Here is a 25,375-nt window from a genome sequence, read left to right as displayed (position 1 = left end):
CTCCTCCCCATAATAATTTAGCTGTAAAGCTGTAGCAGCCATGTATTGACCCTGTGTGAGCAGTAGTATCTTCTATGTTAATTCAAGCTTAATTGTTGACAGCTGAGGAAAACAAGGAGCCTGAAAGTCAAATTGCCTGTGATCAAAAGACTGGTTTGTGGGGCAGTGGGTTAAGCCACTGCCTGTGACAACTGCATCCCATATGAGTGTCAGTTCAAGTCCACTTGCCATGCAACTCTCTGCTAATGTACCTGGAAAGCAGCAGAAAATGACCCAAGTGCCTGGGCCCCTGTCACCCATATGTTAGACCCAGCTGGAGTTCCAGGCTCCTAGCTTTGGCCTGGCCCATTTGGGGAGTGAACCCAGCAAATAGGAGATCTTTTTCTCTCCCTCTCTCTGTAACTGCCTTTCAAATAAATAAATAATTTTAAAAAGTTTAAAAAGTGTCAGAATAAGACTATCAACTGCCTTCTTGGTTATATACAAGAGAGATTCAAAAAGATAATGGAAAATTGAATAAAGTTTATTTTGGTGGGGAGGATAATTTGGAATCCGTGCAAAGGGTTTATGCAAACAAAAAGTTCATGGAAAATGCATATTATGAGAATGCTATACACCACAGATGCTTGCCCTCATACATTCATGTATCATGTAATGTAATTAGAGTATACTGAAATCTAGATTGTATACTCTACTGCACTCTGGGGCTATGGGTGTATCATCACATGTGCAATCCATCATTGACCAAAACATCATCATGCAGTGTATTGCTCTACTTAGACTGCTCCTGAAAACTCAGTAATGTTACTTTGTAAACAGTTGTAGCAGCTTAAAGTGAAACTGACCAAGCTACCAGATAGGCATTAACATTCTACAATCACAGAAGAATTTTTATTTTTGTTTTTCCTGTTTTCTCCAGCTGACAAATCTGATGCTAAACCTGGAGCTATGACTCAGGAAGTTGGCCAGCTCCTGCAAGACATGGGCGATGATGTATACCAGCAATACCGGTCACTCACTCGTCAGACCAGTGACTTTGATGGACAGACAGGCTTTTCCATTAATGTAAGTCAGTTCCAACAGCCTTCCATCTTTCTTCTCCCATTCTAGTGCCTGTGTTTTCTCAGTATTTAGGGTTATGCCAGGGAAATTTCGACAGTATTAATTTGGATGTATCTGCAGATTATCTGCAGCCTAAAAAATGAAAATTAAATTGACGTCCCTGGGATTTCTTTTTGTCTCGTAGGGTTGGAAATGGTTCCTTAATTTATTTTTATCTTCCCTTTTCCCTGCTTTCCCAGTCACTACATTTATAATGATTGCTTCTCAAATGTTATGGTATAGAGGGGAAAGTGCTTACAAGGTCAGCCAGAGTGTTTGTAGCATTCCCAGCCAGTACCCAGGGAAGGAGTCCTGCCATTTGGGGACCACTGTCTTTGAAGTTCACGAGAGCTCAAGAGTTTTCTCCTTCCACAGAGTCAGGTTTTTGCTGCAGATGGTGCCGCCGCTGAGAATTCCACTTCTGGGGCCTCCCAAGTAGAAGGTAATGATTTTGTTCATCCCTCTAGGATTCTTCTTTCTTGGAAAGACAAATTCCAGAAATTGTGGGGCTTTAGCTGAGGGTAGGAGAATATATGTGTAATTGTCACATTTACTTGTCTAAGCGAACTTTCTCAGAAGTACATTCAGTGTTAAAGGGCCTCTCTTTATACTGAAGTTAGTGGGAATACAACTTAACTAACCCAGTAATGGTTGCTGTGGTTAACATCCCTCCATTGTACTCCAACCCCCTCATACTACTATTTTTTTAAAGATTTTATTTATTTGAAGGTCAAAAGTTACACAGAGAGGAGAGACAGAAGAGGAGATCTTCCATCATTAGTTCACTCCCCTGATGGCCTTAGTGGCTGGGGCTAAGTCAGACTGAAACCAGGAGCCAAGAGCTTCTGGGAGCAAGCCTGATGAGACCTTTCAAGAACTAATTCTTGGGTAGGACAGATATTTTAGTTATATTTTGCTGCATATACCAGTGCCTGAAGATAAATGAAAGACTAATAATTAGCAGAACATTGTTTTACTCATTTGTGAGGGCTTCCTGCTCGTATGTAGTTTGTAGTATGGATGGTAGCAATCTTGTTTAAGGGAAGCATTGGTGCCCACTATGTGGCAGACTGTATCAGTGAGGGAGATCTGCAACAGAGAGAGGAGAGCATTTAAAAGTGAAGTCATCATTTGAGCTGAACTGCATTCATAAGAAAGCACCAAGCAAACATAAGGGAAGGCAGAGAAGGGTGTACGTGCCAGGTTTGGATAATACTAGCACAATTATTTCCAGATCACAATGTAAGTGGAGGGATGCCTGAACAAAGGGGTGGTGCCTCCCTGTTACACTCTGTCTACATCCCACATCTGAAACCCAGGTGATCCTAGTTCTCTGTTCTTCCACTACAGTGTAAGGAGAGCATTGGTTTATACCAATGACCTTCCGGTATAGCAGAGGTAGTATTCTTTGCACCTAAGACTTGATTTTTCCCAGTATTTTGATGTGAAATGGAACAACTATTTGACTTTTCACAGCCGCTGCGACTCCAGAGGAGTCTCGAGATGGGAAGAAAGATAAAGAAGGGGACCGGGCCTCTGAGGAAGGCAAGCAGAAAGGCAAGGGCAGCAAACCTTTAATGCCTACCTCCACTATCCTTCGTCTTCTGGCAGAGTTGGTGAGATCCTATGTTGGTATTGCTACCCTGATTGCCAACTACAGCTACACTGTGGGCCAGTCTGAGCTGATCAAAGAGGTAATCTTTCCAACTTCTACTTAAGATGTTACACTTCCATCATTTGGGTACCTACTTTGTGTTGAAAACTCAGGCATGCTAAGTACTAACCCAAGGATGAGGGCAACAGAGGATTCCATGAAAGAGCTAGGTCTTTTCCCTTGATGATCCAACAGGCTTACCAAAATAAACAAGAATTTAGCGGTTTATCTTCCAGATGTGCTCACACATGTACAAAGATACCAGATGTAGTAGCAGTATTAGTAGGGAAAAATGAAGGACAAGCCTAAATGTCCAACAATAGAGCTGTGGGAAAAAATGAAGTCATATTTCCTATGTCCTGATACATGATTATCTTCAAGTTAGATTTTTCGAGTGAGTGGGCACTTTGAGAAATTATGTCATATCCCAATATATGTAAAAGGTGTACCCAAGGAAAGTGTTTTTGTTTTTTAAAGGGGACCTTGTTTTGTGGGTTATGTCATAATTTTATGGTTGTTAAGTGGCAAGCAGTCTGAGAATGAGAGGGGGCACTAGCGTGGCAGAATCTGAATCTGATTGCAGCTGTCTTAAAACTACTTTTACCTTAATCCAAGTTTAACGTGCATACAAAAATATACACGTCCTGAGTAGTCAATCTTTTTTTCCTGGATGTCCACTAGCCACAGTAAATAAAGCATTACAGACTCCCAGAAGCTGTTCCTTCTCAAAGTGGTTTTGTGTTTTATATAAATGGAGTCTTACAGCGTGTACACTTTTGTGTCTGGCCTCTTTTCCTTAACATATTCACAGGGATCGTTTTTGTGCTTGTATGATTTTTAATTTATCTTAACTGCTGTGTAGAATTCCATTGTGTGAATCCGCCATCATCTCTTTGTTCATTCTGTTACTGAATGGTTGGGTTTTCCATTTGGAGTTTTCACAAGTAGTGTTGCTGTGAACATTCTTAGGCATGTTTTGAGGTAGATATATAAGCACTTTGGTTGAGTGGTATATGCCTAGGATTAGAATCACTGGGCTCTAGAATGTGCATTTATTCAGCTTTAGCAGATGGTACAAAGTTTTTCAGTGATGTGTCAATTTATATTTTTATCAGCAGCATATTGGTGCTCTGGTTGTTTCACCACCTTACAATGCTTAGTATTTTTCATTTCACCCATTCTAGGAGGTTTAGAGTGGTAAATTATCCATTTCCCTGTTGACCATCTTTGCATGTCTTTATTGACCATTTCGATGTTCTCTTTTGGGAACTGTCTATTCAAATAATTTATTCTCGCTAGTCTGTTGAATTCTTTATATCTTCTGGATATAAGTCCTTTGTGACATGTAATATATTAAATGTATATACTAGTTTTTATGTTGGAGCTTTTATTCATTTGTGCCATCTGTATTTATAATAGTATTGTTTGTGGACTAAAACATTTAGTTACAGACTTATTAAGTATCTTACTTAATGTGTCCAGTACTATTGGTACTGGGTACTGATGGGTGGCTTAAAACACTATTGTAATCCTGGCCACACTGCAAGGTTGTTGGCATTGTCTCTTTAACAGAGGAGAAGAGGCTCAGAGAGGTAAGTCAGTTGCCTAATGCCACACAACCAAGTAACAGAAATAAAATTGAAACCCAACCTCCAGAGCTAAATTCTTCTCAGTTGCACTGCTTTCCCAAACTGCAGTGCTGTTTTCCAGTTTTCACATGGTATTGTTCATGTTTTTACTCCGACAACAACTTTATCTTTGTATTTTATTCACTACCAGGAAGTTGATCTTTATTTCTAATAGTATTAAGGTCACTTTATCCAGTTTCCCAGACTCTAGAATTTATCAGTACATTTTCTATATTGAAGTAAAATTCACATACAATTACACATACAATTTAAAAATCATTTTAAAGTGTATAAGAAAGTGGCATTTTGTACATTAAGAGTGTTATGAAACCATCACCTAATTCTGAAATGTTCAACGAATTTTGGTCCAAAATCTACAACAAAAGACCTTTGAGTTTCTGTAAAGATTAGAAGTTATCACAGCAGAAATCATGGAGAAACAGAAAAGTCTGACTTAATTTCCTTCCCTTGTTTTGGGACCTTTTTGCTATTTTAAGTAACCCTGCATTAATATTTCTGCATATCCTTGTCTGTGACTGTGCTGTCTCTCACTTGACCCTTTTTTTGGATAAGATTTATTTATTCATTCATTTATTTATTTATTTGAAAGGCAGAGCAACAAAGAAAGAGGGAGAGACAGACAGAGATCTTCCATCCACTGGTTCACTCCCCAAATGTCCGCAACAGCCAGGGCTGGGCCAGGCTGAAGCCAGGAGCCAGGAACTCCATCCTGGTCTCCCACGTGAGTGACAGGAGCCCAAATATTTGGGCCATCCTCCGCTGCCTTCCCAGGTGCACTAGCAGGGAGCTGGATCAGAAGCGGAGCAGCTGGGACCCAAACTGGCACTCTAATGCTGAATGCCAGTGTCACAAGCAGCAGCCCAATCCACTGTACCACAACGCCAGCCCCTCTCTCAATTCTTGCCAGTTTATAGCACAGGGTCCTGGTGTTGTAAGTGTCAGTAAATACTATAATTTAATTGAATTCTAAAGGGATTGTAGCATTCAAATTAGGGAATCAAGATTTAATTCCTAAGCCCTTGAATAAATTATTTGTATAAGCCACTTTTCTTTGGGCGTCAAGTTACCCATCTATCAGGTGGGTAACTCACTTGTCTTATTGTATTTTATAGGTTTGTTACGAATAGTTCTATTAAATACCATACATAAAAATGTCTTAAGAAATATCAAGTGACAACTACATGACAGTGTCTAGACTGTGTAGTAGGAAATGTATGGGATTTGGAAGCTTTATAAAGCTGCCAAAGAAGCTTTGTTGTAATGGGTTTGCTACTTACTTAGCTTGTACCTTTGAGCCTTGGTCTCCTCATCTATAAAATGGACCCAGTAATCACTGAATGGGTGACTACGAGGAAAAAGTATGTGTGTGTGTGCACCTTGTTGTTGTAGAATGTTGTGGCATAATTGTGCCTGTGAGTAAATGCCATGATTAATGACTTTTTAGGACTGCAGTGTGCTAGCTTTCGTGCTGGACCACCTCCTCCCGCATACTCAGAATGCAGAAGACAAGGACACACCTGCCCTGGCCCGCCTGTTCCTCGCAAGCCTCGCTGCTGCAGGGAGTGGCACAGATGCCCAAGTAGCCCTAGTGAATGAAGTGAAAGCAGCCCTTGGACGAGCACTGGCTATGGCTGAGAGTACCGAGAAACATGCCAGGTAAAACCCAACCCGTGCCTGACCCAGTGCTAATGACCAAGAGCTTCCCCTTACTGTATTCTTAGTCTATGGGTTTCTTGCACTTGAACAAGAGTTCTGGTCATGCTGGCCTTGTACACTTTCTCATCCTCTCAAATAGTTCTGGTGCTCCAGAATCCCCAGAGCACTGATCACTTGTGGGTAAACAATTTAGCAAGAACAAAGGACCATTTTTGTTGTATTTGCAGAGTCTTCAAGCAAGAAGTTAAGCAGGTTACTCAGCCTTATTTTTGTTATTTTTGTTATTGTTGAAGATTTATCTACCTATTTGAATGTCAGAGTTACAGTGAGGAGGAGAGACAGATCTTCCATCCACTGGTGCACTCCCCAAATGGCCGTAACAGCCAGGGCTAGGCCAGACTGAAGCCAGGAGTTTCTTCTAGGTCTCCCACGTGGGTGCAGAGGCCCAAACACTTGGGCCATCTTCTGCTGCTTTCCCAGGTGCATTAGCAGGGAGCTGGATGGGAAATGGAGCGGCCAGGACACAAACTGACACCCATATGGGATGTCATGTCACAGGTGGCAGCTTTACCTGCTACGCCACAATGCTAGCCCAAGCCTTATTTTTAAAATTATGTTTGTAGAATATGAAGAACACTTCCATCAAGGAGTGAGTTCTCTTCTGTGCAGATGTTACTTCCAGAAGGAAACACAAGAGGCACAGGAGGGTTGTCTGATGCTAGTTAATGAAGACAGGGTATAAAAATGGCATGTACTCACGTGATTGAGGTGTCACACTTGTCTCTTCAGGCTGCAGGCAGTGATGTGCATCATCAGTACTATCATGGAGTCCTGCCCCTCCACCTCCAGCTTCTACAGCAGTGCCACAGCCAAGACCCAGCACAATGGCATGAACAACATCATTCGACTCTTCCTGAAGAAGGGGCTGGTTAATGACCTGGCCAGAGTGCCTCACAGCCTAGACCTGTCCAGGTAAAGTCATACCCAGCCCCAGGCTTTTGCCCTCCCTTCATCTGTGCTGCTTCCATCTCTATTTGCCTGGTAAACCATGTGCCTCTGTGGTGTGGCTGAGAGAGGCCTGAGTTCTCTGTGCTGTGGCTTTTAGCAAGGCATTTGCCTGGTTTTGGGCCTTAGTTTTCTCATTTGTTGCAGACTCAAGACTTGGACTATGTCAGTGCTGTTTTTTCCCCCGAGCTTCGCACCCTTTGAAAATAATCCTTTATTACAAGATGAATATCTGTATATTATAAGAAATACAGATGAGCAAAAGAAATAGATGCCATATTTCACCTGGATGTCACTGTGACCTCATTGGATGTTTTCCAGTGTTTTTCTTTGCATACACAAATAACATTTTTGTTACTAAAATGATAATGTAATGTTAATGGAATTGTGTAACAGGGAAGTAGGGGTAGAGTTGTTTTAAGTTAATAGTCTGCCTTTCCAGTGACTAAGTTTTTGTCCCATCTAATGCCCAAATCCATATTCAGAATTTTTGCCCAAGCCAGAATCCGGTTAAGACTTGATTTACATATGATTTTGCCCTCTGAGTCTCTTATTTAGCATAGATTTCTAATTGTTTTCATCTTTCTTTTATTGCTGTTCATAACACTACCTTGTCCTAGTGACCAGGCCTGCTATCCTGTGGCATGTCTCACTTTCCATGTTTGGCCTGGTTGCTTCCTTGCAACACAGATTAGCATGTTCCTTTACTCCATTATTTACTGTAAATTTGTAATTAGGTCTCTAGGGGCTTATTGGAGCAGTGGTAACATTTTTGGCTAGAATGTCTATCTTTAGTGTTGTACATCTCGTGTTGTGTCCTAAGGAGACACATCTTTCAAACTTGGTATTAATAATCACAGTAAGAATGATCACAGAATTAAAGTGACAGTTGTCATCATACTATTGTATTTTTCTCCTTAGTAGAAAGTAATCTGTCTTCCTGCTTTGGTACTGTATAAATGTTTAGTTCTCAATCAGCCATGTACCTAGTTGATAGTCCTTCTTTGAGTCAGTTCATTTCTTTGGGGGTTATGAATGACTGCTTTCTAATTTCTCATTCCTTCTACATTATTAGGTGGTATTTTTCTGTGAGATAGCCCAAGAGGGAAAGTGATTATCCTGAAATACAGTTCCTACTAAAAAGGAAGGATAAAACCTTAATTATTTTTTCTTTTATTCCCAGTGTAGAGTCAAAAATAACATTTGATCACAACCTCCAATGCAGGCTTTTTTCTAGCTTTCTATTTTCTCAGTAGTACCAGGGTACTTCATAAAAGTTTGTAGACAAAATGGACTTAAAAGATAAATTTATTTCGATGTAAAAAAAAATTTGAGATAACCAGTCATCACCATTTTTCATGCTCAAGTGATAATGCCCCTGGCCTGTGGGACCCTTTCATGATTTTGTCTTTTTGGTACAAAACTATCCATTATTATATTAACAATAAGTGTACATGTTTGGGGGCTACACTGTGGCATTTCAGTACATGCATACAATATATATATAAAGATCAAACCACAGTGATGAAACCTTGACCCTTTGACTTGACTTCATGACTAGAAACTTGGGGCTCCTTTCTTGGATTTAGTCATATTGTGTATACTATATTGTTGTGAACTACAGCTCCACACTATGCTGTGTCACACTAGGAACTTATTTTTTCCATCTAACTCTAATTTGAAACCTGTTGTCCAAATTCCCTCTATGTTTAAAAATTTTAAACTCTGCATAAGGGTGAATACCATATGTCTGAATTAAGTAATGGTTAACGTTTGCTCTGTTATTTTATTTCCTCCCACCCTGTCTTTTCAGGAGCAGAGTCATTTGAAATTAGTTGCAAATAACATGATACTTAACTTCTAAATATGTAGTATGTGTCTCCTGAGAATAAATATTCCCTTATATAATGATTAGAATTGCATTATCATATCTAAGAAATTTACTATTTTCTCTGAGATCATATGCTGAATAGGTGAATGTTCTGTGACCTTGAGATGTTTTTTAAAAGATTTATTTTATTTATTTGAGAGACAGAGTTACAGAGAGAGGTAGAGATGGTTCACTTCACAAATGGCCACAATGGTCGGAGCTGAGCTCATCTGAACCCAGGAGCTTCTTATGGATCTCCCAGATGAGTGCAGGGGCTCAATGACTTGGGGCATCCTCCGCTGCTTTCCCAGGCACATTAACAGGGAGCTGGATCAGAAGCGGAGCAGCCAGGAGTAGAACTGGCACCCATATGGGACCTGGTGCTGCAGACTGGGGCTTTAACCTGCTGCACCACAGCAACGGTGCCAACCTGGAGATTTTTAATTCCTTGGGGTCTTTACCTTGTTTCTTTACGTTACTGCTTACAGCAATGATATTCTGATTGTCATGTTGATGTTTGTCAGCTGGCATTCTTTTGTACTGAAGGACTCCCTGTCCCCACTTTTGTATCCCTGTGGCTGTAGCTTCTTTTTATATTTAACGTGTTACAATCCATAACTGTAATTGTTCTTTTTGATAACTCAAATTGGGTCTGTAGTAACAATCCCATTTTTCCCCATTAATTTTTGCAAGCCTTCTGGCAAAAAAAAATACCTTATATTCTCATTCTAATGAGCCTTGCTTCCTTTTAGTGCAGGCTGGTATCAGAGACTACTGTCTGGGTGATGTGAGCATATGTATATAAAACAGCAGAGCCCCTCTGCTTTTAGTGGGAACCTGCTTGGCTTCACATACATTAGTGCACGTAGAAATTCTGCATGTGCAGGCTCCATGGCACTTACTGAACCATAGGAAGCCCTGAAGAGTATAATTTGAAATCCACAGATCTTAAAACCTTTACCCTATTCCTGGGAGCTCTTAAGATTTGGAGGTGTAATGCTGGTACATGGTTTGTTTACATGGCCTGAGTGTGTCTGAGATGTTTGCCTGCTTCCATGTCGTCATCCAGACTACATCCTGGCTTCCAGTCAAGAATTTATTCCTTGCATGCTTAGCACGGCCCCCATGAAACATAGCATTGACGTAATCCTTGCTTTTGGGAAGGGAAGACCTTTAGGCCAAATATATTCTTCTACATAGTAGGCCAAATATTCTTCTACATAGTAATTTTGGTGTTAGTTCTGTGGCCTCATGCTCCTTTCTCCTTTAATAGTTTCTGTTGTAGGAGCCTTAGTGGTACTTAGAGGATTGACCTCTGGTATTTCTGTGCTCAGTCCATCTCTTTATCTTCCTTTATCTCAGTCCCAATATGGCCAACACAGTCAACGCTGCTCTGAAGCCTTTGGAAACACTTTCTCGGATTGTGAACCAGCCCAGCAGCCTCTTCGGCAGCAAGAGTGCTTCTAACAAGAACAAGTCTGAGCAGGATGCCCAAGGAGCCTCCCAGGACTCCAATAGCAACCAGCAGGATCCAGGTAGGGAAATCAGAGCCAATGGCCTGGACAGCTGGAGGGGAGGGAGTATGTAGCTGCTTTACGGGCATGGAATCACAACTGTTCTGGCGTGGTATCGTTTCCCTGGGAACTTGCTGGCCTTCCAGAGATCTGTCATAGTGGCGTGGGAATCTGCCCCACAAAGAATGCCTTCAAATTGCAGCCTTGTTTGGCTATCCTCACACGTAGCCTTGTCTTTTCCTTTGTCACCCATTCGTTTATTCGCTGAGAATTTGTAAACTTGCCCAAGGAAGGGACCGTATTGTCTTCGCACTTGCCTCGTGGTGCCCAGCACATAGGCACCCTTTGATTATTTTGCTGGTTGGTTGACTGTTTCAGGCGAGCCTGGGGAAGCAGAAGTGCAGGAGGAGGATCATGATGTCACTCAGACAGAGGTGGCAGATGGGGATATCATGGATGGGGAGGCTGAAACCGACTCAGTGGTGATTGCTGGGCAGCCTGAGGTGCTCAGTTCACAAGAGATGCAGGTAGGGAGGCAGATCATCCAGCATTCCTCTGTTGCGGCGCTGAACCAAAACCCCCAGGTGGTGTGGGTGGGTGAGTACTTTAGATCTTTGCCTCAATGCTGTCTGCTTCGCAGAGGAACACAGATGATATGCTTAGTAGATGTTCAGTAAATGTGTTTGCATTGTATTAAAGGAGGGGTGGGGGCAGGGCCAGGCGCCATGTATATACTATGAAACAGTATGGATCCCAACCAGAAAATTTAGGCATGGTGAAATGTTGAAGTAGAAAGCTGGCCTGAGGCCTTTGGGCCCAGGGTCTTTGATTTATTCGGCTCTGGTCATTAATGGAAGCTCCTAAAACCACCTTATGCCTATAGCACCAGCTCTCACTAAGGCATTAAAATGTCAGTCTTCTAAAGACCTTAAAGAAAGTAGTGTAATTTATGGAGCTGGTAGCAAAGGGTAAGAAATGGAGCCTGCAGTCCTAAGCTGCTGGCTCTATGGAGATCTGCATGTATTTCTGGACAGTATAAAGACTAACCTGTTATCAGACAACTGGAATGGACCCATTTGAAGGACAGTCTGAGTGTGGATTGGCAGCACGTGGTAGTTTCTGTGCCATTAGCACCAAGTGTGTGGTTTTTATGTAACATCCTCTGTCACACATTATCCTAGAAATGTATGCTCACTTGCTGGCTTTTTTTAGGGTTTCAGTGCTAGCACAATGCTAGATTTGTGTGCATCCATATATATGTTCTATTTCTCTCCAGGTTGAGAATGAGCTGGAGGACCTGATAGATGAGTTGCTTGAGAGGGATGGCGGATCTGGGAACAGTACAATTATAGGTGAGAGCCCCAGAACTGAGTATAGCCTCTTCCTTTGCCTCAGTCTCTCTTGGGAGGACCCTTTTTCTCATCATCTGCTTGCTCAGCTCTGCCTAAGGGCTCATAGCCAGCCTAGATTGCTGCTTGTCTTGATGTTGACAGTCTTACAGATGAGAAATTCACAAGCCATCTCCAGACCTGTGGCAGGTCTGAAGCGTTGCCTGTGTGGGGGAGGTGGTGGGGGTGACCATCAGTATAGATGATACATCAGGCACATGAAAAGAGTGTATATTCATGGAGGCCTAGAGGAGGCTGTAGGGTGAGAAAGTGCTTTCCTTTCAGTTCTTCGACGAAGTATGGGGGCTTTCTGCCTCTGAGTCTCAGTAGTGTAAGAAGAGTGATCATTCCCTAAGAGCGGCCCTTTTTAAGTCTCAGAGGGAAACTGCAAAGGTACCCTACTGACACCTGGCTTCGAAGGGTATATGTGTTACTCGTTTTTATTTTATTGGTCAAGGAAATCAAAGGATAAATGGAAGTAGACATGTATTAAATTTTACAGAGCTTTTACACACCCACTGTCCTCTGTGGTTTCACGATGAGTGGGATTGACAGGACAGATGTGATCATCCCGTTTTTACAGATGAGGAAACTGAGACTCAGACAGGTAAAGTCAATGGCCAAGCTCATCTAGTTAGCTGACAGCAGAGAAGAATCCAGATCTTCTCCCTCATCAAAATAAATGAATAAATAAAATAGAAGAAAATAGAAGAAAAATTAAAAAAGAAAAAGAAAAAAATGGATATCTGCTAGATGTACATAGCTACTTTAGGCGCACCCAGTCTGGAAAGGGAAGTCCTCTGTTGTTCAGTGAAGGCTCTGCTCTGTAACCTTCAGTGAGCAGAAGTGGAGAGGATGAATCACAAGAGGACGTGCTGATGGATGAAGCTCCTTCCAACCTCAGCCAAGCTTCCACCTTGCAGGCCAACCGAGAAGGTGAGAGTGCCGAGGCCAGAAAGGCCTCCCTTCTTGCCCTGCACGTCTGACAGACACTACACTAGGGTTTTCCTGGAGGCAGCTGCCCACATGTGCAGAATAAGGAAGCATCTGTCTGCATGCGCTGACATACACCATCCACTTTATCCTCAGCCAGTGTTTCAAATAACATGTTACTACTGCTTGCCCAAAGTTTGTCACTTCTTACTTGGTTCGCTTTCTTCTCACCCACCTGCTGTCATCGCTCCAGATTCCCTCTTACCAACAGGATGCAGCCAATAGCAAAGTAGGGCTGGAAAGACAAGGGGGCACCAGCAGACTTGGCCAAGTCCCAGACCATGGCTCCTCAAGCACCACCCTATAGCCAGCCTCCATATTCAGCCACCCTGCTCAGCGTGTTGATGCATTGATTGGCGCTCTCAGGAAGTCGGGGCTGACTCAATAAGTCTGTGCATCACCCCACATCTGGTTCTTCCTCTCAGAGTCAGACACCCCATCGCCTTCCCACTCAGTCTGCCGGCCTGCAAGTAGTCTGTTTTCTAGCCACTCAGTGTAGTCCTCCAATGTGCTCCCTTTGTTTTAGATTCCATGAATATCCTGGACCCTGAGGATGAGGAGGAGCACACTCAGGAAGAGGACAGCAGTGGCAGTAACGAGGATGAGGATGATAGTCAGGATGAAGAGGAGGAGGAGGAGGAAGATGAGGAAGATGATCAGGTGAGGGGGGACTATGTTTGGGTTGGTTCAGATAATCTCTTCCATGAGCTACAAAAAACCAACAGTCTGGGTTGCTAGCTAGCTTCAGCGCCTCCCTCGTATGCACATGTGGCCATGACATCAGTCTTCAGAAAATCCTTACCTGCAGCAACTCTCCATCTCCTATTTTCCCTTAAGGAGGATGATGAAGGTGAAGAGGGAGATGAAGACGATGACGACGATGGCTCTGAGATGGAATTGGATGAGGATTACCCTGATATGAACGCTTCTCCCTTGGTCCGATTTGAACGCTTTGACCGGGAGGATGATCTCATCATTGAGTTTGACAACATGTTCTCCAGTGCTAGTAAGACACAGGGGCTCAGCTGGGTTTTATCTCTTGATTCTTATACCCTTCTCTAGGGTAAGCCAAAGAGTGAACCAAAGCAGCTATCAATCTGATACAAACAGCACTTCTTTTCCTATGCTAACTTCCTGGGGCAAGGGATATCTGAAAACATCTCGCTCAGTGGTGTGTGCTTACAAGAAAGAATAGTGAGAGACTGCTTCTGTTCTCTCCAACTCAGTAAACAGGCAACCATTTTAGAGCCTGAACAACTTGATGATTTGCTTGATTAAAAAAAAAAAATGTGAGACCAAGGCTGACTGCATCAGGCACCTGTGTGCTCGCTACAATGACAGGGCAATCACTAATCCTTATGACACTGAATCTTGAGGGTTTGGATGGACGCCTTTGTGCTTGGCATTGGGGAGTGGATTTGAACATTTTCACTCTGTTCATCAAGGATGCATCTTTTGCAGGCAGAGAGTGAATCTCTTCCTGCCTCCCCCATCAACGTCTAAGTTCCGTGTTAGCATCAAGTTAGAGTCAAGTTCTTAGGATCGAGCTGTCTTGATAGGGCAGGTCTTGACCTCAAGTCACAAACATAATACAGCAGGAAACACTGAACTGTTCTGGTCTGTTGTCTTGGCCAAGTAATATCTTACCTCTTTGAGCCTCAGTTTGTCACCTGTAAATGAAAGGTTGAAAAGAAAATGAAAGGGTTGGATTAGATCATTTATGGATTAACTTCTATGATTCTCATTGCATTTTTTGTGTGATTTTCTTTGGTCTTCCTGAGAGTTGAGCCTCTGTCCATTCAGCAAAGTGAACAAATATTTGAGGAGTGCCTACTGTGTCGTAGGTGCTAGGAATCTAGCGTTAAAAAGGAAAATAAGTCCTTGTCCCTCCCAGGAGCGTATGGTCTATTAGGAATTACGAGTAGCAGACATTACCCAAAGGTATGGTAAGAAAGCACAGAGTAAAGGGTTAACTAACCCAATCTGTACAATTCAGGCTTTACAGAGGAAGTGTCATCTTAGCCCCAGAACAGAGGAGAGGTTAAGAAAAGGGAGAGGAGTCTTGAAGGCAAAGGCAGCAGCATGCGTCTGAGGGGCCTAGAAGCATCACTGTGGCTGTAGTGTGCAGAATGGATTGGGAGAAGGAACTATTTATTAGGAGGCCGTTGCAGTATCTAGGTGAGAGATGATGGCATAAGCTATTGTAGTGTCAGTGATTGTACATTCGGTGTGGGAATGAGGGAGAAAGGACAAAGCTCAGGTTTCCGTGTGAGGAAGTAAGGCCCAGGTGACATGGTTCTGCTTAAACAACCATGAAGCAAATTTGTGGGCACTGATCCCTCTGCGTGTTATCCTTGCAGCAGACATCCCCCCATCCCCAGGAAATATCCCTACCACCCACCCATTGATGGTACGTCATGCAGACCACAGCTCCCTGACGCTGGGCAGCGGCTCCTCCACAACCCGCCTCACCCAGGGCATTGGACGCAGTCAGAGGACGCTGAGGCAGCTGACAGCCAACACAGGCCACACCATTCACGTTCACTATCCTGGAAATCGCCAGCCCAACCCTCCACTTATACTCCAGAGGTAAGTTACAAAGACCTGTTGAGTTCACGGGAGCTCTTAGAAATAAGACTCTTGCTGAACTTTGGCATTATCTGGACCTTGGGGGGAAATACAATCCATTGGTTAGTGCGCTTATCTGTGTGTGTGTGTGTGTGTCCGAGTCCTTCCATCCCTCCGTCCCTCCTTCCCCTCCTCATTCCCCCCTCCCACTCTCACGCACACACATACACACACAAACTGGGTATCTGCTCTATTTCTTCGTGGGTTCCTTGTGCAGCCTTTTGGAGAATTACGAATTACATGGCTTATTCTTTTGCTTAAAAGTCCAGGGCACACATTCAGCCATTATTAAGCACCTCATATGCAAAGTGCTTAACACTTTAGATACAGAGACAGGACAAGATCCCTATGCTTGCAGTTTAGCAGAAGAAACCATTCTTTAAGAAGTGAAACGAGGCGAATTCAAGTGTTGTAATTGTCGGTACACAGACTACAGAGAGGGTACATCAGAGGCATTATCCCCTAACACAGTGCCTGGCACGTGGAAGCTTATCAGCAGCACTCAGTCTGTGCAGGGACTATGGAATTAATATGCAACCTCAGCCCAAGTACAGTTCTCAAACAGGTATGTATGGTAGTCAAAAAAAAGTACCGTAAGTCTATTGTGCAGTTTAAGATTCATAATTATGCTATATAGTAGTAAAGGATGCAGAAAAAGGCTCTCACAGTAATAGGCTACAGGGCACCTACGGGCTTAACTGTGACCGTGGTATCCGGCATCGCCCCACAGGTTACTCGGTCCCTCAGCTGCTGCTGACATCCTACAGCTGAGCAGTAGCCTTCCCCTACAAAGCCGGGGCCGGGCCCGCCTCCTGGTGGGCAACGACGACGTCCACATCATCGCCAGGTCTGATGACGAACTACTGGATGACTTTTTCCATGACCAGAGCACAGCTACCAGCCAAGCAGGCAAGTTTACATAATGAAAGGGGGGCTCAGGTGTGTCAGATTCTGCCTGTTCCCTTCCAAGGAATAGAAGTATCTGCCATGGAGAGTCATCCTTTAATGGGAGCCAGAACTACTTGGTAATTAGTAAAGGGCAGCGGAAACTTGATTGTCTCTAGGTACCTGTTATGTGCCAGACCTTGGTGATAGACCTTGGGTCTTATTAGGCAAATAGCACGATTTTGGATCTCTTTCGCCTTTGTTCCCCTGCAGGAACCCTGTCCAGCATCCCCACAGCCTTGACCCGCTGGACAGAAGAGTGCAAAGTTCTTGATGCTGAGAGCATGCACGACTGCGTCTCAGGTGTGTGGCAGCTTGCTCATCAGGGCAAGTGAGCCTTCCAGGGCTAGTCCAAGTGTGTTGGAGGGTTGTCTCCCTTCTGTTCTGGCTGCAGGCTCTGCCTCTTAGCTTCCTCTCCAGCCCTGCCAGGGCAGTCTCTGATGATTGCTTCTTTGCTGCAGTGGTTAAAGTGCCCATTGTCAATCACCTGGAATTCCTGAGAGATGAGGAGCTAGAAGAAAGGAGGGAGAAACGCAGGAAACAGCTGGCTGAGGAGGAAACAAAAATAACTGACAAAGGCAAAGAAGATAAGGAGAACAGAGATCAGAGTGCACAGGTAATTGCCAAGGACTGGGAGGACTCAGCTTCGGCTGTCACTCCCCTTACCTTTCATTTGGTTTTGGCACACACGTGAACACCAAGAGTCACTGAAGAATCCTAGGACATTCACTTTGAAGTTGGGAAACTGTTCATTGCAAATTCACCCTACATTCACCTGGTTTCCTTTTCTAATTCAAACCCAGAGAGAAAATTATGTCTCAAGTGTCCCACTGGGAAAAGGCTAGAGCCAGGATCAGAGTGGCTTTTCACTCAGCAGTCACAGTGTATGGTCATTACCTTCTAGGACCACAGCTAGACCAGGAAAGTGAGTGACCTTGCTGTTAGTTACTCCCATTTTTCTCAGTGGACTGCCAGTGTGAGGAACCTGACCAAAATGGACCCCCCTCCCCCCAATTCCATCGGTTGAAAAAGCTTATCTTAGGAATCATATCAGAGAGAACGTTAATGCTCTAAACCCCATTGCCACATATCATATCATCACCATATGTATAAGGCTCGTATTTGTGAAGTCTCTAGCATGCTTTCAGTTTAGAAAGAAGTGCCTACCTTTTTCTACAAATTCTAAGACTTGCGAGAGTATAGCTTTAAAAATAGATTAGTAAAGTTGATGTAAATACAAAGAAATTAAGACTTCAAGTGATTGTATTATAGTGCACTCAGAAATTAGAGTATCAAATTAGGAAGTGTTCCATCAAAACAACCCTAATCTAACAAATATCTTTATATAGAACCTTGTCCTAATAAACAAAATCACATTTCTCAAAGACATGGGGAAAATCAGCCAAGCTAGCATATGACTGAAAAAGTTTGTATAAAAATTAATGCCAAGGAAAGAGATCGAGGTGAAACTAAGAAATTCTTGCTAGTCTCATGATCTTGCCCAGCCCTAGGATGGTTTCTGTTTCTTCCTCTCATTGTTCAGTTGTCCCTACTGGCAGTTTTCCCCTAACTCCAGGCCACTTTTGAACATGAGTATGTATAGAAAAAATGGATATATATTTGTATAGTGCAATACCATTCCATTTGGTCACTTGGCCAAAGTGTTTGCCATCAAGGCACTGAACTCCTAGATGGGTTAGATGAGGGATGGCAGCTGTCACTTGTGACCTTGGTCTGTCCCTTCTCTTTGCAGTGTGCTGCATCTAAAACAAGTGACTCCGCTGAACAGAACCTCTCAGGTAACTCACCCTCTCTCTCTCTCTTCTTGCCAACTGGTTGGTTCATTCTTTCTCCTGACCCTTCTGTATAGCTGGCCCATGGGGGCTGAAGATGGACACTGGTACTCTGTGGGATGAGGTAGTAGATTGTATAGTTTTAGGGTCATACCCCATCTTGGAGATAACTATACAGTCTACTGTCTTTCCCACGGTGGTACGCTTCTCTTCTGACTGGCTCAGTTCAGGGTTTTTTTGGTTTTGGTTTTGGTTTTTTGTTATGCTTTCGTGTGTGATAAGCTCATGTGTTCTATTGCTTTCCTGATTGGTTCTGGTGGCTGAAACTCAGCATATACAACTTGGAGGTGGCCAGTCCTTTGGTAACCACCGTGGTATGGCACATCACAAAAGCACCTGATGACAGTAGTGTTCAAATGCCAGTGCTCAATGGAAATGAACAAAATCAGGGAGGTTAGATGGGTTTTCCCTTTTACCATATTGAGAGATCATATCCTTCCTAATTCTTTGGCATTAAAAATATTTTCAGTAAATGGTACTGATGAGATATTTCATTTTTACATTGCTAAACTAAAAGGTAACTCCTACACGAGTCTCTATTTTGTTCTCTTTTTTTAATCATAATTAATTCAGCCTGTGGAATCTAAAAATCAACAAACATTGTCTTGGACAATCTGCTTTTGGGGAAGGTAGCTCTGTGGGCTGCATGTTAGGATTATATGCTTTGTATTCCTTCTTCTAGCTAATCTTTGCAATGGTCAGTAGCCATTTGGTGATTCTAACAACTGGTCAATGTGGTATCCTATGTCTCCGCAACCCCTATTTCCTCAGAACTTTCTTCTGCTTTTCTTTCCCTATGCCTTCTGTCTCCTTTGGCACTTGACTTGGGAAATGGTTGTGCCGAGGCCAACACAGTATTTGTAAAACAGTGAAGGAGAGTAGGTGTCCTGGTGCCCTTAATCTAGCGAAAGGTCTTGGAAAGGGTCTGCCACCGGGTAAAGTGGCGTTTTGCCTGCTTCCCTTGCTGGATGACTCTGCTCATGCCGGGGTGAGGTAGTAAGTTGTATTGTTGTGGGGTAGGGATTTTAGGCCCCAATAAGAAGATAACTATACAACTTACTACTTTCCCTGATGTGTGGCATGTTCACACTCTTGGCAGTGTTGCCTTGTAGACAAGATTATAGGTGTTCCCTGGATAATCAGTACTGGGAGAAAGGGGATGTGGAAGAGGACAGATGGTATTTAGGGTGTGGCAGATGCTACCATTATAAAGTGGCTTGGCGTTCATTAAGTGGGGAATGTAATTTGATTATTTTACCTTTGGACATGAACTCAAGCATTTTTCTATTCTTCAAATGACTTCATTTGTTCAGTATTAGAACACAAATGTACAGAGGGGGATAGAAAGTGTACTCTCAAAAATTTTGAGGGAAATTCTGGTGATTTCTTGCTCCAAACATATGAGCAAATGAAAGGATTGATAGACTTTTGGTAAATTTTCTGTTGGCCTAGAGAGATATTCAGCCTCATCCTATCTATATGGCCTGAAATCTTTCCCTTCCACCTGGAGCTCAGCAAAGATTTTATTCTTAGGATCCACAGAGAGTCAGATCTCTCATTCTTAGGACAAACTGTACTGTGCCTTACCCTTTGACCTGGGTATGCCTGAGCAACCAAAAGCTATTTGTTGGAGCGGTTGCTTGTGGGGGAGTGTTCTGCATCACTGACTAGGTGGAATATTCACCAAGCTACATGTGATGGTTGGGGTGGCTCCTCTGGTCATTGGCTGATTTCCGCTTAACCCCCGTTATTGTTCTTTCCGAGAAAGATGGAACTCCTATGCCTGACAGCTACCCAACTACACCATCTTCAGCTGATGCAGCTACATCTGAGGCCAAGGAGACCCTTGGCACTCTGCAGCCCTCACAGCAGCAACCAGCACTCCCACCCCCACCAGCCTTGGGACAGGCTCCTCGGGAGCTGCAGTCCCCAGCTGCAGAAGGGGGAGGCTCTACACAGCTATTGATGCCTGTAGAGTCAGAGGAATTGGGTCCCACAAGGCCAAGTGGAGAAGCAGAGACAACTCAGATGGAGTTATCCCCAGCTCCCACCATAAGTGAGTAGAATTTTGACTTTTTTAAAAAGATGTTTTATTTATTTGAAAGGCAGAAATACAGAAAGAAGGAGAGAGAGATTGAGAAATCTTCCATCCACTGATTCATTCCCCAAATGGCTGCAATGGCTGGAGCTGGGTCAGGTGGAAGCCAGGAGCTTCCTCCAGGTCTCCCATGTGGGTGCAGGGGCCCAAGTCCTTGGGCCGTCTTCTATTGCTTTCCCAGGTTATAGCAGAAAGCTGGATCGGAAGTAGAACAGCCAGAACTAGAACCAACACCCATATGGGATGCTGGCACTGCAAGCAGCAGCTTTACCTTCTAAGCCACAACACCGGCCCCATAATTTCAACATCATACTTGGGTCCCTGCCAACCACATGGGAAGCACAAATGGATTTCCAGGCTCCTGGCTTCAGCTTGGCCCGACCCTGGCTTTTGTGAGCACTAGGGAGTAAACCAGCAGGTGGAAGATTTTGTCTGTGTGTGTATGTGTATCTGTCTCCTCTCTTTCCTCCAAATCCCTCATTGTCACTCTGCATTTCAAATAAATAAATGAATAAGTCCTTAGGAAAATAAAGTAACAGATGAGCCAGAGTGGGGGGCAACAGACGAGCAGGGAATGAAGGCAGAGAAGTGACAAGTATGAGCTGACTGCCCCTAAGGAAGGAGCCCAGTAAAAGACCTTGTCTGTCATATTGCCCTGATTCCAGGCAGAGGGCTAACCTCTCCCTATGACTTCCTCCTAGCCTCTCTTTCCCCAGAGAGAGCTGAAGATTCGGATGCATTGACAGCTGTCAGCAGTCAACTGGAAGGCTCTCCCATGGACACCAGCAGCCTGGCCTCCTGTACCCTAGAGGAGGCTGTGGGTGACACCTCAGCAGCTGGCAATTCTGAGCAGCCCGCAGCAGGCAGCTCCACTCCTGGGGATGCCCCACCAGTTGGGGCAAATGTGCATGGCAGGGGTGATGGGTCAGGGGAACCTGCCCAACCTCCTGAGGACAGGTAAGCACTGTATGGGCAAGAAGAGGATAGCATGTGTTGTTAGCTAACACTCGTTACTCTGGGGAGACGAGCCTGGTTTCTCTGAGAAGGGCTGTTATAGGAGGGTTTTATAAATGGGAAGCCATAATGCCAAGAACAACCTGAGAATGATTTTCCTCAGCTCTCCCCCTGCATCCTCTGAGAGTTCTTCCACCAGAGATTCTGCCGTGGCCATATCTGGAGCAGATTCCCGAGGGATCCTAGAAGAGCCACTGCCTTCAACAAGCAGCGAAGAGGAAGATCCACTTGCAGGTGAGGTGTGCTCTGTGTGTGCATAGAGCTCCCTGGGATTCTCGCAGCTTCTAATAGACCTTGGCATGAAGTTCCATCCAGACAGAGGGGGCATGTATGCAGATGGAAAATGCATATTATGTAGAAACCCTATACAGAGTTCAGAAAACTTTTTGCACCGGAGTAAAGTTCAGATTCCACAAGCTTTTTGAAGTACCCTCGTATGTGGGAGAGGGACTGGCCATCGGGTATGTTGGTGTTGCGTAACAGACAAGCCCGGCTTTGGAGTCAGACTGATCTTAGTACATGCAAATGCCTTTGCTCTGCCCCTTCTACCTATATGATCTAGGGTTATCACTAAATTTCTCTGATCCTCCTTCATACTGAGAGGATGACAACATCTGCAGGGCAGAGTCCCTACGAAGTAACAGGATACAAAGAACGTAACAAGAGTTGTTCTGAGCCTAGGGAAGGTGGGTGGGTAGTGGACCTTCCATGTGTGTCCCTTGTCCTGTGTAAACAATGAAGAAGTACAAAGCTGATTTCCCCCAAGCAGTGACCTGGGTTTCTTTTCATCAAGTACATCTGGAGCATCGCATCAGTTGATGTGTGAGTCCTTTCACATCATGCATCCACCCCCCCTCCCCCGCCCCCAGGTATCAGTCTCCCCGAAGGTGTGGACCCCTCTTTTCTGGCTGCTCTGCCTGATGACATTCGTCGAGAAGTCCTACAGAACCAGCTGGGCATCCGTCCACCAACCCGGACTGCCCCTTCCACAAATAGCTCAGCTCCTGCAGTGGTGGGGAATCCTGGTGTGACTGAAGTGAGCCCCGAGTTCCTGGCCGCCCTGCCTCCGGCCATACAGGAAGAAGTATGTGAGCGGGAAGATGGTGGGCCAGGCTGTCTGGCAGGAGATAGGCTCCCACTGACTTCTTCTACTCCGTAGGTGTTGGCACAGCAGAGAGCTGAGCAGCAGCGACGGGAACTAGCACAGAATGCCAGCTCAGACACCCCCATGGACCCTGTCACCTTCATCCAGACTCTGCCCTCAGACCTACGCCGTAGTGTTCTAGAGGACATGGAGGATAGTGTGTTGGCCGTGATGCCACCTGACATTGCAGCTGAGGCTCAAGCCCTGAGACGAGAGCAGGAGGCCCGGCAACGGCAGCTCATGCATGAGCGTCTGTTTGGGCACAGCAGTACCTCTGCGCTCTCTGCCATTCTCCGAAGCCCGGGTACAGAGGGAGGCAAGTGGGAGGGCTCTGGAATGTCTAGCTTTGCCAGCTGAGTCTCTGTTTATTCCCCCTTTGCATTGCCTGGACCCAGCCTACCACCCTTCCCCAGACTCAGTTTCCTTTTTCTTTCCTTCCAGCTTTCACCAGTCGCCTTAGTGGTAACCGTGGGGTGCAGTATACTCGTCTTGCCGTGCAGAGAGGTGGCACCTTCCAAATGGGGGGTAGCAGCAGCCATAACAGGTAACTTGGTCCTTTTTTTCCATCTTACCCCACCACCTTCCAAGTCTGGTAGTCCAACTCCCTTAATTTTGCAGGTGGACGAACAAGAATCCTTACAGGGATACTGAATGACCTCTCTGAGGACATTACATTTAATGAGTTAGGGGAGGCAGATCTTTGGAGTATCCCTTCAGAAAGCTACACCTTTAAATTAGTCTACCTACCAAAGATGACACCACAAAGGCAAGCTGGCAGCGGGTACTAGTAGCGGTGGTTTTAACAAGAAGGACAACCACTTCCCTCCTGTGCAAATAAGAAAACCCCAAACTGCTTAGCTTGAGATTGTAGCGGGGGGGGGGGGGGGGGGGGGGCAGAGAAAGTTACTAATTAATGAGGTGGAAATAAAAATGCCAAAATGTGGAGGGAATGATTGGTTCCTATGAAGCAGGCAACCCCAGAGTGATCTTGAGTGGGCAGAAATGAAGCATTATTTCCTAGACACTATGCGTGCAGCCAGATTTTCCTAGTCAATGGATGATCCACATCTGGGCTAGAATCTTGTTCTCTACTCAGTTGTCGTATGACATAGAACAAGTCACTAAACCCATTGGAGCCTCTTATTCATCAGCTCATCAGTGGGTGATACTGCAGCCTTGTGAAGACAGAGACGTTATAAAGTGCTTGGTCCATTGTAGCAACTCAGCAGGGCAGCTGCTGTAGAAAGTCTCCCTGGAAGCCGGCGCCGCGGCTCACTAGGCTAAACCTCCGCCTAGCGGCGCCGGCACACCGGGTTCTAGTCCCGGTCGGGGCGCCGGCTTCTGTCCCGGTTGCCCCTCTTCCAGGCCAGCCCTCTGCTGTGGCCAGGGAGTGCAGTGGAGGATGGCCCAGGTGCTTGGGCCCTGCACCCCATGGGAGACCAGGAAAAGCACCTGGCTCCTGGCTCCTGCCATCGGATCAGCGCGGTGCGCTGGCCGCAGCGCGCTGGCCGCAGCGGCCATTGGAGGGTGAACCAACGGTAAAGGAAGACCTTTCTCTCTGTCTCTCTCTCTCACTGTCCACTCTGCCTGTCAAAAAAAAAAAAAAAAAGAAAGTCTCCCTGGAGGTATCCAGCTCATTCTCCTCCCCTGGGCTTGTGCCTAATCCCAGCGCTGTAGTGGAAGTGTTACCCAGAAACCATGTTCTGTTCCCAGGCCTTCCGGCAGTAATGTGGACACTCTCCTCCGCCTCCGAGGACGGCTCCTTCTAGACCATGAAGCCCTGTCTTGTCTCCTGGTCCTACTTTTTGTGGATGAGCCAAAGCTCAATACGAGCCGTCTCCACCGAGTACTGAGAAATCTCTGCTACCACGCTCAGACCCGCCACTGGGTCATCCGCAGCCTCTTGTCCATCTTGCAGCGTAGCAGTGAGAGTGAGCTATGCATTGAAACACCTAAGCTCTCCACAAGTGAGGAAAAAGGGAAAAAATCGAGCAAAAGCTGTGGGTCAAGCAGCCATGAGAACCGTCCCCTGGATCTGCTTCACAAAATGGAATCAAAGAGCTCCAACCAGCTTTCCTGGCTCTCAGTGTCCATGGACGCAGCCTTAGGCTGCAGGACTAATATATTCCAGATCCAGCGTTCAGGGGGCCGCAAACATACTGAGAAGCATGCAAGCAGTGGCTCCACTGTCCACATCCACCCCCAGGCTGCTCCTGTTGTCTGCAGACACGTTCTGGACACACTCATTCAGTTGGCCAAGGTGAGGAGCTTGATGGAAAGCAACTCCTGGGGAAGGAAGAGGGGTTGACAGCCTGAGTGAAATCTCCACATTAAGGTGGCTAGCAAGTCTTTCTCTCTGCTGTTTAAGTCTTGAGCCCCCATTTTCCTTCTGAGAAATTGTCTGATAAATTCATATGCTTTATCTCATTCAGCCATCAGCGCCTGTCTGCAGTCTGTACAGATAAAGAAGATATGGGATTCAGGACATGTGACTAGGAAGTGTTAGAGCTGGACCTAGAACTTAATTCTGATCCAGTCAGTGCTCTTCCAGTAATGGGCATTGCTACCATGTATTGAGAGCCTGCCTTGTGCGGGCCACTGCAGAATACGTCATCATCTTTAATCTCGACAACTTGGCAAGTCAGTGTAGTTTTCTCCCCATTTCATAAATGTAGAGGCCAAGGCTCAGAAAAGTTTGCCAATCAGTCTGTCTGTCCCTCTAGGCTACTTGGCTGTCTGTTGGATCACACTCCTGTGTGACATGTCCTTCTTATTAGCGAAGCGATCTAAAGGAGAGGAGTGGGAAACAGCTGTCTTTCCCAGTATGGAGACCTCTCTGAATCAAGCCTGTCCTTTTTCTGGC

The 25,375-nt window shown here is 45.0% G+C and overlaps 1 protein-coding gene and 2 non-coding genes across 49 annotated transcripts in view; all 3 read left to right on the top strand.

Moving 5' to 3' along the window:
- Nucleotides 1-25,375, top strand: part of HUWE1 (HECT, UBA and WWE domain containing E3 ubiquitin protein ligase 1) — a 144,381-nt gene that overhangs the window by 106,139 nt on the left and 12,867 nt on the right. For 26 of the 47 annotated variants that reach the window (XM_070067312.1, XM_070067310.1, XM_070067323.1 and 23 more), the window contains 24 exons: nt 920-1,065; nt 1,477-1,543; nt 2,578-2,795; nt 4,994-5,125; nt 5,849-6,060; nt 6,850-7,032; nt 10,298-10,470; nt 10,828-10,976; nt 11,726-11,801; nt 12,675-12,773; nt 13,357-13,490; nt 13,668-13,836; nt 15,191-15,419; nt 16,189-16,367; nt 16,617-16,706; nt 16,865-17,019; nt 18,157-18,202; nt 20,025-20,312; nt 21,056-21,311; nt 21,472-21,602; nt 22,238-22,452; nt 22,528-22,828; nt 22,954-23,056; nt 24,226-24,772. In XM_070067312.1, the coding sequence (XP_069923413.1) occupies nt 920-1,065; nt 1,477-1,543; nt 2,578-2,795; nt 4,994-5,125; nt 5,849-6,060; nt 6,850-7,032; nt 10,298-10,470; nt 10,828-10,976; nt 11,726-11,801; nt 12,675-12,773; nt 13,357-13,490; nt 13,668-13,836; nt 15,191-15,419; nt 16,189-16,367; nt 16,617-16,706; nt 16,865-17,019; nt 18,157-18,202; nt 20,025-20,312; nt 21,056-21,311; nt 21,472-21,602; nt 22,238-22,452; nt 22,528-22,828; nt 22,954-23,056; nt 24,226-24,772 (4,298 nt within the window). The remainder of the gene's footprint in view (nt 1-919; nt 1,066-1,476; nt 1,544-2,577; nt 2,796-4,993; nt 5,126-5,848; nt 6,061-6,849; nt 7,033-10,297; nt 10,471-10,827; nt 10,977-11,725; nt 11,802-12,674; nt 12,774-13,356; nt 13,491-13,667; nt 13,837-15,190; nt 15,420-16,188; nt 16,368-16,616; nt 16,707-16,864; nt 17,020-18,156; nt 18,203-20,024; nt 20,313-21,055; nt 21,312-21,471; nt 21,603-22,237; nt 22,453-22,527; nt 22,829-22,953; nt 23,057-24,225; nt 24,773-25,375) is intronic. The other 21 variants (XM_070067336.1, XM_070067325.1, XM_070067328.1 and 18 more) reach the window with 13 other exon arrangements.
- Nucleotides 18,310-18,388, top strand: MIRLET7F-2 (microRNA let-7f-2). The gene has a single exon (NR_162448.1). It is a non-coding gene; the product is annotated as a microRNA let-7f-2 (primary transcript).
- MIR98 (microRNA mir-98) lies at nt 19,246-19,325 on the top strand. Its single transcript, NR_162499.1, has one exon. It is a non-coding gene; the product is annotated as a microRNA mir-98 (primary transcript).

The sequence above is a fragment of the Oryctolagus cuniculus genome, chromosome X, assembly GCF_964237555.1.
Source record: "Oryctolagus cuniculus chromosome X, mOryCun1.1, whole genome shotgun sequence".
NCBI classification, from domain to species: Eukaryota; Metazoa; Chordata; class Mammalia; order Lagomorpha; family Leporidae; genus Oryctolagus; species Oryctolagus cuniculus.
The sequence above is the reverse complement of the archived record's forward strand: the minus strand, read 5'-3'. Positions and strand labels throughout refer to the sequence as shown.